This window comes from Ammospiza nelsoni, chromosome 10 (genome assembly GCF_027579445.1).
Source record: "Ammospiza nelsoni isolate bAmmNel1 chromosome 10, bAmmNel1.pri, whole genome shotgun sequence".
Lineage (NCBI taxonomy): Eukaryota > Metazoa > Chordata > Aves > Passeriformes > Passerellidae > Ammospiza > Ammospiza nelsoni.
The window spans coordinates 327,402-339,939 of record NC_080642.1 but is presented as its reverse complement, the minus strand read 5'-3'; the positions used below and the strand labels follow the sequence as shown (position 1 = coordinate 339,939).

At 41.8% G+C, this 12,538-nt stretch overlaps 1 protein-coding gene across 1 annotated transcript; it reads right to left on the bottom strand.

The window, feature by feature from the left end:
- On the bottom strand, positions 1-6,583 carry TM4SF4 (transmembrane 4 L six family member 4). Its single transcript, XM_059479203.1, has 5 exons — positions 6,216-6,583; positions 5,879-5,968; positions 3,209-3,342; positions 444-633; positions 1-218 (listed from the first exon to the last, which is right to left on the bottom strand). Exons 1-5 carry the CDS (start codon positions 6,384-6,386, stop codon positions 201-203), a joined length of 603 nt encoding a protein of 200 aa, XP_059335186.1. The 5' UTR covers positions 6,387-6,583; the 3' UTR covers positions 1-200.
- Positions 6,584-12,538: the final 5,955 nt, after the last annotated feature.

Here is a 12,538-nt window from a genome sequence, read left to right as displayed (position 1 = left end):
TTGTATTTCACTTATTTTATTCCATGATGAGAGATTTCAGGAAGGCTGGAAAGGGAGTCAGGGCTTCATAACACTGGTGGGAGGAGGAGCCCTTCATTCTCATCTTAGCCAGAGCCAGTGCATCTGAGGGCTGCTTTGTGGAGTAGCTGCAGAAGGGATTCTCTCGGGATGAGGAGAGTTGTCTGCAACATTCCTGTTCATTAGACAGTTCCTTCTCCCTGGAAGAATAAAAACATGGAGGTAATTTCCTGGCTGCTATTGGTGTGACTCTCAAAGGCTTTTATTATTTCCTAATGGCAGCAATGCATGGTTTTGGCAGTATGTTAGAAAACATGATCGCGGAGCTGGAGGAAGGGCAGTTTAGTTTTTCTGACTGTCAGCCAGAGGTGTGTGTGTAAGTCATCGGTACACAGAATAACAAAGGAGAGCCATCAGTTGCTCACCCCACAACATCCGCAGCATTTGCAGTCCCCACAGATGGTTCCAAAGATGCCATTCAGCACCTGAATGCCACAGAGCACTGCCTGGATCCCGCTCATCACCAGCAGCAAGGAGAAGAGGGTCAGGTGCCACGGGACAATGTTATCAGGTGATGTACACTTTATCCACAATCCGTGGTCACCAAGGTAATCCCTACATGAGAACAAAACAGTTAGGAAGAAGACCATATTAACTCATAAAGGGGTTTCTCACCACGGAGAGGCTGTCACTGCTGCGACATGGTTCTGCTCACTTCGGTGAATTTCCATTGCCACACTGGTCCTACTTGTCTAGAAATTGACTTCAGCTTAGTTTCTAGGTAAGCTGAAGCAAGTGATTTGGAAAAAACAAGACATCAGAAGGGAGCAATTGGAGACAAGTATGTGTTTGATACAATTGAACCATTTTTAGTGTTTTGGAAAGAAAAGATCTTAGCCAAGCATGTGCCAAATGGGTTTTGTCTGTTACAGTGTTTTGTCAGGGGCATTTTTGCTGCTTTTACTTGATTACAGCATTTTTTTGTGTATGGGGGTGGGTGGGAGACTGTGATCAGGGTAGGTAATCCAGTATCTCAAAGTAGAGTTGAGAACAAGGGAGTACATTGTAATCAAAACAACTGAATTATCAAAACAAATCATGAAATCAGGCATGTCACCTCTTGTCCACTGAGCTGAAAATAACAGCTTTTGCTGTTCTAGATGCCTCATCTAAAGTAAAGGTAATAACTTCCATAATTTTTACCTTCACATTTTGATTTAACTGTAAACTGCTTAACCACTGGCTATATTTCATCTGCATATTCTTAGTGCTGACTTGTGTTTTTGTCAAGTGATTTCTGGACTGCAATCAAAACAATGTTTGAAACAGAGCATATTTCCAAAGACTCAGAATGAGACCAAGGGAGTTGGTTTCTGGCCCTCAGTGGCCTATGAACAAATAATCCTCTACCTGTACTCTTCTTGTTTTCTTTTTTTTCTTTTTTTTTCTTTTCTTTTTTCTTTTTTTTCTCTTTCTTTTTTTTTTTTTTTCAGGTAATTTTTTTTTTTTTTGGTATATTATGTAAGAAATGCTGCCAGGTCACTCTTGACTGAGGCAGACTACATTAAAGGCTCTGAGGTAATGGAGAGTTTACTGCAGCCCTTGCCATTCTGTTCTGATCACACCTGCTCTCCTCAGTAGCACATTGTGCCCTGTTGTTTGTTGAACTTGTCTTGACTTCAGTCTCAGCAGTGGGATAGCTGGGTTTAAGTGATAAATATACATGAAAGTGAACATCTTTGAGTTGCACAGCATGAGGAGCAAGCAGCTTCGAAATGCCATAGCCAAAATAAAATTATACATATATTATATTATATTATATTATATTATATTATATTATATTATATTATATTATGTAATTATTTGAATGCCATTAAATTTCAATATAATCATAGACTCACAGAATGGTTTTGGTTGGAAGGGGTCTGAAAGATCATCTCATTCTGATCCCCCTGCCAAGGTCAGGGACCCGTTCCACCGTCCCAGGTTGTTCCACACCCTGCCCGCCCTGGCCTCAAACACTGCCAGGGATGGGCCATCCACAACTTCTCTGGGCAGCCTGTGCCAGTGCCTCACCACCCTCATAGGGAAGAATTTTTTCCTAATAATTGATCTAAACCTGCTCTTAGTTTAAAGCCATTATCTTGTCCTGTCATTACGTGCTCTTATAAAAAGTCCCTCTCCATCTTTCTTGTAGGCTCCCATCAGGTACTGGAAAGCCACAATCACCCTGAAGCTTCTCTTCTCCAGGCTGAAAAACCCCAATTCTCACAGCCTTTCTTCATAGAAGAGGTGTTCCATCCCTCTGATCATCATTGGTAGCCCCTTTCATCTGTGTCATTAGTGAAAATATGAAATAACACCAGTCCCTTAGGGACACCTCCTGTCACTAATGTCCAAGGATCCTGAGCCACTGACCACCACCCTCCGGATGCAACCATCCAAACACTTTCTTCTCCATCTAGCAGTTCACCCATCAAATCCATCTCTCTCCAATTTGGGGAGCAGGATATTGTGGGGGATTGTGTCCAGATAAATGACTTCTGCTGTTCTTCCATTATCCATTGATGGAGTCACTCCACCATAGAAGGCCCCTGGGTTGGTCAGGCAGGGCTTGCCTTTGGTGAAGACATTCTGCTTGACACAAATCACTTCCCTGTCCTCCATGTGCATCATCAGACCTGCTACGAGGAGCTGATCCATGATCTTCCCAGGCACAGAGGGCAGACTGGCAGGTTGATGGTTCCCAGGCTCCTCCTTTCTACCCTTTTAAAAGAACGGGTGTATTGTTTCCTCTTTTCCAGACACCTGGGGCTCCTCCTGGCTGCCGGGACTTTTCAAATATGGAGCAATTACACCAGCCAATTCCTTCAAGACTCTGAGAGATGTCTCAATGTGTCATTGCTATTCATCAAAGTGGAATTTATCCCCATATGTTGCTTATCATCCCAAGAATAACCTTTCTCTTTATAGGCCCCTTTGAAACTCAGTAGTTTTCATTGTACTTGCTTTTCTTTAAATCCATGCTCTTGAACCTTATGAAGTCTTGCTGTGTGCTGCAAACACTTGTAAGAGCTTGTATAATTTAGACAAGCAATAACATTCTCATTTTTATACAATGGATTTGGAATTTGAATCATCTCACAAACTTAAAACATGTATATCTTTTTTTCTGATTGCCTTGTCTTACCCAGCCTCAAAAGGGTAGGTCCAGCCTCCTTGACTTTGACATTTAGGGCCTTTGTTTAGGGCTACTGCTGACAAAATAAAGCAGTATCCAGCTCCCACAACTCCAACGGCAGCAAATATTATAGAAGAAAACATCTGATGAAGAGAAAAATAATGTTATTTTGGTTCCCTAAATTCAGCTGTTCCCTGAAATGTTCCCTAAATTCAGCTGTTAATAGTCAAATAGTCAACACCTGAACAGCTGAAGCCTATTAGTTTTCATTGCATAGAAAATGTGTATTGGTATTTTAAAGCTTTAGCAGCATTGGCCCTGTGTGCCTGAGGAGGAGAAGGCAGGGCCTGGCAGCAGATGGCACTGCTCCCCTCTGGGGCCTCCTGCTCCTCTGTGGCCAGACCTTCATCTCAGGACACTGCAAGCAAGACTAAAGTCTTGGACCACTCAAGGCATTAAAAAAATCTTCAGTATCCTTTACAAGTCGGCTTTGGTATCTTGGTTATATTTGGACCAAATAATTACAGTTTTCCTTCCCAAGTCTCCCTTTAGGTTTCATATTAGTATACTTTACCTCCTCACAGGTGTAAGCTCTAGTATTACGATTGGAGTGGATGGGAAAGTATGTCTTTATTTTTCTGGTTTCTGTTACAGAATTTTCCATATATACTAATATGTAAGTAAATCATGCAAGAACTAATGCCCTGCTTGAATTCTGAAATACTTGTAGCCATAACAATTTGTAGGTTAAGGTTATGTATTTTGTAGGAATAAAGTGATACAGGTGAAGAGAAAAACCCAATACTTTCATGTCACAGAATCATTTGGGTTGGAGATTACCTCTAATATAATCAAGTACAATGTGATTTTTTGTTCAGACCTCATTGCAAGAGTCTTGTCTTGAGTCCTAGCGTGCATTTTTATGTTGATATATCTGTCAGGGCTAACTTAAAAATTATGATTTTGTAGTAGACATCATAATAATGGATTTCAGCTAAAATACCAAATTTGGTTCTCAGACACGCTGATGCTGATAAGGTCCATAGGACTCTTGGAGTAGAGTGTACTTGGCACTCTGGACACTATCAATACTGCCAGTCAGCTGCACTCCAGCACGCTGTCAGCAGGGAAGGCAGGCTGCTTTGCAAGCAGCACCACACACCTGCAGGTTGGCCCCCACGCAGCCAGTGCTGGCCCTGGTCACTGCCTGTGGCCGGCCCTGGTCACTGCGAGTGCCAGCCCTGGTCACCGCCTGTGGCCCTGGTCACGGCAGGAGGGAGGCCCTGGTCACTGCCTGTGGCCGGCCCTGGTCACTGCCTGTGGTCAGCCCTGGTCACTGCGTGTGGCCGGCCCTGGTCACCTCCTGTGGCTGGCCCTGGTCACCTCCTGTGGCTGGCCCTGGTCACCTCCTGTGGCCGGCCCTGGTCACCTCCTGTGGCCGGCCCTGGTCACTGCCTGTGGCCGGCCCTGGTCACCTCCTGTGGCCCTGGTCACTGCGTGTGGCCGGCCCTGGTCACTGCATGTGGCCCTGGTCACTGCGTGTGGCCGGCCCTGGTCACTGCCTGTGGCCGGCCCTGGTCACCTCCTGTGGCCGGCCCTGGTCACCTCCTGTGGCCGGCCCTGGTCACTGCCTGTGGCCGGCCCTGGTCACCTCCTGTGGCCCTGGTCACTCCCGGCTGAGCAGTAGCAGCACCGCAGTTCTTGGCTGCCTGTGGAGCGGTATGTGCTCTGCAAAACTCAACCAGCTTCTCTTCACTGCTTGCAGAAAATGGATCATGCAGTGTTGTAAAGACAAACAGATGGCTCCATTTCCTCCTTCTCAAGGTTCAACCTGTTTTGTTGGTATTGCGTGAAGACAGCATCAAAGAGAGAATTTAGGGAAAGTTCTTCAGTCAACCTCATAGGCATGAATCTTTTCCTATTTGTTTTTCTCTCTTTCTTTTTAATTCTCAGTGGAAAATCTGTTCCTTTATTTAAAAACTATACTGATCTACTGGATCAAGAGAATTTATTTCAAAAAGACATCTTTTCCTACTAGAAATAATTTTTTTTCTAATTTAATTTTTAAACTAAAATGCTTGAGGTATTTGTTAGTGTCTGAAAGTATTCTTTGGAAGCTTTTCTAGTGTGAAAATCAGTTAGCTATAAATTCAAAGTGGAGCCTCACCCACACTGCTTAAAGTAGGAGGTTGGATTAGGTGATGTCCTGAGGTCTATTCCTTCCTGAAAATCTTCCTGTGAATCTAATGAAACACATCTCATTTTGTCGGCCTGCAGTGAGTTGGGAATGTAGTGCCTAACTGCCAGAGTGATTTTAAAAGTTGCCAACAAAAAATGGTTAAGGAGAGGACTGTTGTACTCTGCAAAACAAAATGTAGATCTTTCAGCAATAAATTTTAATTGTGATAGTAACTATAAGTATCTTGATATCCTTTTGCTATCCTGATAGCAAAAAACAATGAGGCTATACTGTTCTAGTACAGGAGGTAAAACATCAGAGGCATAATACAATTTTTACAGCCTGCTGTTTCTACTTCCCAGCACTCAAACAAATGGCAGGGCTTTTTGTCCCACGCTCAAGATAGCCTCTATCTAGACTCGCAATGGCTGTGAGAGGAAAATACGTATATCAGTAACAATTCAGCTTTTACTTTTTTTGCCATGTTTCCTTTCACTTACCGCAAACCTCTTTCCACAGCTCCGATTACCACAGCATCCACAGCAATCATTATTCTGAAGGCCCAAAAATACCAAGGCAGGGAAGATCATCTATGAATAATAGAAATATAGTTTGAACTGGGATGAATTCAAATTACATCTTCTTTTAAATATAGTAATTCTATGGGTTTGGTTTTTTTTTCCTTATCATTAGTTTAAGTTACTTATTGCCAAAACTTTGGATGGCTTATAACTTATTTGTTTATCCAAGAGGAATTTGCAGTCCTGAGAAAATTCAACAATGCAAGTCATGGCTGTGGATGGGGGAAAATATAAATATCTGAATTTAGACACTTACCAATACACCCGATCCCAAGATCCCTCCAAAGTACCAAACTTCATCTGTAATGTGTGCACTCTCTTCAACTTTTCCTCCGGGGAAAAACAACAAAATGTTAGCAAGGGTGCAGAGCACAGCCAGGGGGATGAGAGTACTTCCCAGGCACTTGGCACAGCCTCCCGTGCACATGCTTCTTTAAAGGAATTGTAAACACAATTGAAGATAAAGTCTCTCAGATGTTCTCAGAACTGATTTATAAAAAGAAGCTTCTGGGTGTACTTTGCAAAATCCAGTTTCTGTTGTGCTGTTAGAGGAATTGAGCCTGTACAATGCTCCTGTCAGTGTTCCTGCAGTCAGTTGAAAATGCACTGTGCTGGTCCTTTATATGTCCTTGCAGCTGTGATGTCAATTTTCTGAATGTCCTTAAATGAAGTTATGTTCAGGGCAGCCTCTCATTTTACTATGACAACCCACAAAATCGGTTAATATTTTACTAAGGTGGCTGACACATTTCATAATCTGGGCTCAGGTCATAGGTTGATATGTGTCTCAGCTCTGGATCATCATTTTTACAACATATGATCTTTCTTCATACTAGAAAACACTTACTTTGCAAGGACTGACAAAAAATGCGTAATGAGTCAGCTGATATGAATAACATATTCATAGTCCAAGTTTTTACATGTTGTGAGACAGTTCTGTAATTGAAACAGTAGAGAACTAACTAATGCAAAAATTAGCCATTTTAGACCAGTAAAGATAGACATCCAGAGACCCAAGAAAGCTCTTGGGTTGCAGCAAGATGAAAAGCACTTATTTATTGAAGTTAGGTAGTTTGACTATGCCTCAGGGCATGCATTTCTTCTCTATTTTGGGGATTAAAAGATTGATTTTATATTTATTCTGTAATTTCATACTCTGCATGATGGAAGACTGCAGGAAAGACTGAATTAGAAATGCTCTAATATTTAATAGCTCTCTTCACCAAATATCAAGTTATATGATGAAGATGAACAAAAACCTGACAGTATTTTACATAGATTTTATTTTGAAATTATGGCATATGCCATGTTTTATGATAACTCACACATTTTTTTACTTTCATAGGAGAATATTTAATAGCACTTAAGCTTATTCAATAAAGAATGGCAAGAAATGATTGTCACTACTGCCAATCATATGTATTTGTTATTATATTAGGAAGATCAGAGGATGATTTTTTTGTGAGGACCAGTCCTGGGAACTGGAGTGTCTGCAGTGCTGAGCAGCCTCATGATTTCTGAGGAAATGACGCTAGTTTACTTTGTAAAATGTTTTATTCAGGTATTTATTAAGACAAATTTTTGAGTGGCTTCTCAAGTTGGCACATAATGCAACAGGAATTAAGTGAACAGGTTCTTGGTATGAAGTGCAGATCTAGCAGAACAGCCTGGACAGTGACAGTGGTTGTTCCTGGTGGACTGGAAGATCCCCATGTCTCCCACTTACAGTGGCTTGGTAACAGGTACTGGGAAAATGTTTCCTGTAGCTGGAATATAAGTCTTAGTTGGCTTTCTCCCCTTCTCTATCTGACTACAATGTGGCTTTTTTTTTTTTGCAGCCAGTGAATCGTGGCTTTGCGGTAAAAAGTTTTAAGTTTTATTGCGTCCAGCACCCTGCCATCCTATTTCACAGCAAGTGGTTCAAAGGCAGATGCTTCCATCAGGTTGTTGCCAGGTGTTCACAGCACTCCTGCACTTTTCCTTCCTCCACTCACTAACATTGCTGGTGCCACTGAAGTCTAGCCAGACCCCTCTGTTCAACACTCATTTATGCATGGAGTTTTTAAACTATTGCCAGCTTTTATGTGAGGAGTTAAGCTGCACATTATTTTTAGCAGTGAAGTGGCATCCAACCTGATCTGGAAAACAGCACTCAGATTGAGTGAAGCATTTTCCCCAGGGAAAAACTGGCTAGCTTGCACACTCAGGTGCTCTGAAAGAGGCTCTTCTTCCATTCCCACCCATGTTTTCCACCTCTGGCCATCTATTTGGGAGGAGTGAACCATTGTCAAACATTAGGCACAATTCTAGTCCTGGAATAAATGCTTCATCCGGGAGACTCTGGTAACTGGGGTGGAACCAGTTTTGAATGTTGTGTCATCCTGTCCTCTTGAGCAGCATGTATATAGAAACTGTAGTATCATAATGGAAGGCACTCCTTTCTGGTGTACTCGAGGAAGGTGTTTCCTTCACTCTTCATCTCCTGAGTCATACAAAGTCCATGCTGTGTAGAAAAGAGAAATGACAAATTTTCCTGTGGAAAATTATAGGAATATCAGGCCACGCAGTTTTGGTAGTTTCAGGAGGATGTAAGCAGTGCTGATACCTTTCAAATTTTGTATTTTGATGTATCTAGTAATTTGGAATTGTAGATAGGTTTGTCTTGGTCAGTTTTTTGTGTCAATTACTGAACTCATTAGACAGTTATGACCTGAGGTTATAAGTCCTTGCTCTTGTGATTTGTGTGGCTGCTTCCATATTCTAAATGTATTTTTGGTACCTGGAGCTTGATAACCTTGTGACAAGTACTGACCCTCCCTTAAATTGAGTCAGGAGGGAGTGGGATGGTACAAATTCATAGGTAGGATGGGATTTACACTAGCCTAGTAGAAAACAAGTCTGCTCAAGCCTCTGCTGTTGCTAGTAAACTTGTGTGTATGCATTTACACATATACATATTTAATAATTTACAAAATATATATGATGACACATAGATGTCAAGCAAGAAATACTGAAGGATGTTCCTGCATCAAATTGCTCTTAACACATGTAACACAATGCATGCTTGGTGTTGTGCAGCTCCATTGAGGGCTGGAGAGAGACTGCTAAACTGTGCACCAAATTTCTTTCTTTCAAGAGAGTGCAAAGGAGAATGAACTGAAAAATGTGTCCCTTCATGTGATCCAAATCTTCATTGCAGTGAAGGATCATGTTAGCACAAGCTGTTCTTTGGAGACCTCTAAAAAGCCCTCCAGCTCTGACAGCTGTGTAGTAAAGGGGTACATCCAGTGGGATGTAATGAGGAAGCAGAACCTGCTCCTCTTGCTGGAGAGTCAGGCACTCCTTCCCTGTGAAATGCATGGATATGCAATGCATGTCAGGGAGAAGCTGAAAACGGGGCTATGTACAAAAGTAAAAGCCACCATTGCACCCATATACACAGCTTTGGCATGGGAGAAATTAATTCCCTCTCCTGTGCCCAGGCTCCTCTGTCAGACCTGGGGGCTGGCGTTGTGTGAGGCACCTGAGAGCAGAGAGGGGAAGATGCCTAAGGAAAGGCTCAGTCTCACGGGTTTCCTCTCGACAGCTTTTCCTGTCCCAGCCCCAGCTGCGGGACTCTCCCAAGCTCTGAGGACAGTCTGTTGATATACACAGTATTTCCCTCATATCTTTTTGACCTTTGTCAAAGCTCAGAGCTTATGGAAAACGCAGCTTGGACTGGGTGGTGTCCTCAGTGACACATGGACATTGCATCACCGTGAATACAGACAAGCCAAGTATGCTGATGACGAGTGTCTAGGAGAAGTGGGCTGGAAGGCGCATTGGAACTACTGTATTCAACTGTACTGTGACTCAGCTTTGTACTTCACTGTTCCATTGTCATGTTCTGTTTTACATGTCCCCACTGCTCATTCACCAACTTTCCCACAAATACCCTTTTTGACATGGGGCGTGTTCTGTAAGGGTTTTAATAAAATTCCATTCCTTCTTTCTCCTGGAGGCATACTCTGAACATGAATCCAAAAGTAACTGTCAGCCAGTAGCAAATGGGCATGTGGGCTCTAAGCAATCTCTGATACTTCTCTAATTTATATTACTTTAAAGTAAGTAAAAATTACATAACTATATGTATGTAATACCTCTCTTTTTCTACTGTTGCATTTCTTGAATCTTGTGATATTTATTTTTGTTCATTTATATGAAAAGTGTGTTGTTATGTATTAATGAAATTGACCTTTTTGTAATCCACAATGTCTGTAAGAGAAAACAAAGGAGCTTCAGAATTGTGGTGGACCATCTAAGCACCACTGAAGTACTTTTAACAATGAGGACAAAAATTCCACCTAAGGTATTTCTAAAAATGAGAAAACAAAGGAATTGTTTCCTTTAGGGTTACCTGTTATTTATTTCTCTGTGGGGCTGTGTGCTCTTTATTGTCTTGTTACAAGTTTTTGCCAAGTCACACAAATTATTATTTACAGCGGTTATACAGCATTTGCAGTTATATTTTCTTCTTGTCAGTATGCCTGCTGAAGTGCACAACTGTCCATCAGGTACCATTATCCTCTTGCTGTAATTTAGTTTTTCTTCTTCCTCTTGACTTTACAAAAGCAAGCAAACAAGCAGTAGACACCTGGGAAATTATACCAGTTGCTTCAAATTTTAGAAACGGATGAATCTGCCTCCTATTTTTACCAGATGCATTTATTCTTTCCCTGCTTTGCAGGGAAGTGTCGCAGGTTGCTATCACTAGGCTTGGTTTTCTGTATCAAAGTGACTATTAGTCAGTCACTTATATGTCTTCAGAGCCCAGTGTTCATCCTGATTCAGTGTGTTTCTGAAGAGTGCAGCAATATACAGTGTGTCTCCATGTGTATTATCCTCACAAAAACCCAGTGCTTTTCCTGCTTTGGTCTGCTTCTAGTTTCATTTTCTAGCAGTCAGGGTACCTGATATTTCACAAGAAAATTTCAGTTGTAAGAAATATTTGTACAAGGACTCTAAATCTTTGAAAATATGAGAAATGGAAATTACTGTTGCTTGAGTGAAATCTTGGCTACAACTCAAAACACATAGTTCCCATCATATTCAAGGAGGGCAGATTTTAATTCTTGTATTTTTGGTTTTGATAGGCTTTTTATGTCTATATTTTGAAATTATCCTATCTCTTTGTCTTTTGCAACAACTAATATCTTTAAGTTTTCACATCACATGCCTGGACCTGGAATTTCCTTCTTTGCTTTTATAAGCACTCAGATTCTTATAGTGTGTGACAAAAGCCATTCAGCTGGCTTAGTCCTCCCACTGTCCTTTCAAGGGGCCTTACAGACAGCCCAGGGTTTTACCAGCCTTTCTGGTGCAAATAAATACCCGACAGGATGCCAGGAGTGCTGCTGTGGCTGCTGAGGCTGTGGGTGCTGCCTTCCTTGTTTGCAAACCACCAGTGCTGGTGCAGGTGGAGATTGCTCCTGTCTTTACTGGGCTGCAAACATCAAATGTACACATAGCCTTAAGGGAAGGTAGGTGCCAGAGATAAAGCCTGCGCATTCTTACCCCTTGCTAGATACCAGTGTAATTGAGATGAACATCCTTTCGTGAATTCATTAACTCAGCTAGGAACCTTATGTGGCCCCAAATGCAAAACAGGAATAATGCCGCAAACTTTCATGGAGTTGCTTTGCTTTCACCCTGGAACAGAATACTTACCTCTCATCTTTCTTTCTAGTCTTGGAGGAGATGGGAGTAGAAGAGAACCAGCTCTTTCTTTCTACAGCTTCTTTGTGATGATAAACAGCTTTCCCATATGCTGGTTTCTGTGGTGATGAGGAGATGTGAGCTCCACATCTGTCAAAGCCAGTCTCTCTGTCAAGTTTCATCCTTGCTGCTTTGTTTCATATTCTCCACTTGTGTTGTTCAGCTGAATTGTTCACGTACTCCATGAAAATGGCATGATTGTGGCTAATTGGCTCTTTGCTCTCTTGCTTCTCCAGAATTCTGTAAGGGATATGTCTGCCTTAAGGCTTGTGTAGGGAGGCAGAATGAAGAACGAAAGGAAGGAAGACTATCTGTTCTGTGGAAGTAGAACTGTTTCCATTTTGGGTCAAATCTGAAAGACTGTTATAGTTTTGAGTGTATTCAAATCTAAGGATTGCTATAGGTCATTCCAAACTGTATGTCTCATGTACTTAGATGCAATTCTGTACCGCTTATGATTGACAGTAAGAATGCTATATACACCATTCTTTTTAATCCATCTGATGAGAGACTGGGATGTGTAATGCCTCATATTTATCTTACTCATAACTACAAACATGCCTCCAGCTGGCTAGTCCACCTCCTGTGCTGATTTCACCCGGACATTTGTTAAGAGTGGGGTCATAGTCCAGGTTTACAACTTATTTCCTCTTCAGTTGTTTTCTTTATTATCCTCATGCTGTAATTCTATTACAGAAAGATTTTCAAGACTGAATAGTATGTTCTCCTATGCTGCTCTGCTCTGATAGCAAGAATCAAGAAATTCTAGAGGAAGCAGCTTGTTAGGTTTTTATGTGTGGAATGCCTAGAACTCACAGCTGTGAC

Excerpts from the sequence above, each read along its gene's own strand:
- TM4SF4 (XM_059479203.1), bottom strand. The coding sequence starts at position 6,386 with ATGTGCACGGGAGGCTGTGCCAAGTGCCTGGGAAGTACTCTCATCCCC. Across the intron at positions 5,969-6,215 it reads TCTTGGGATCGGGTGTATTG|ATGATCTTCCCTGCCTTGGT; the intron begins GTAAGTGTCTAA and ends TATTATTCATAG. Across the intron at positions 634-3,208 it reads ACCTACCCTTTTGAGGCTGG|GGATTACCTTGGTGACCACG; the intron begins GTAAGACAAGGC and ends GTTCTCATGTAG.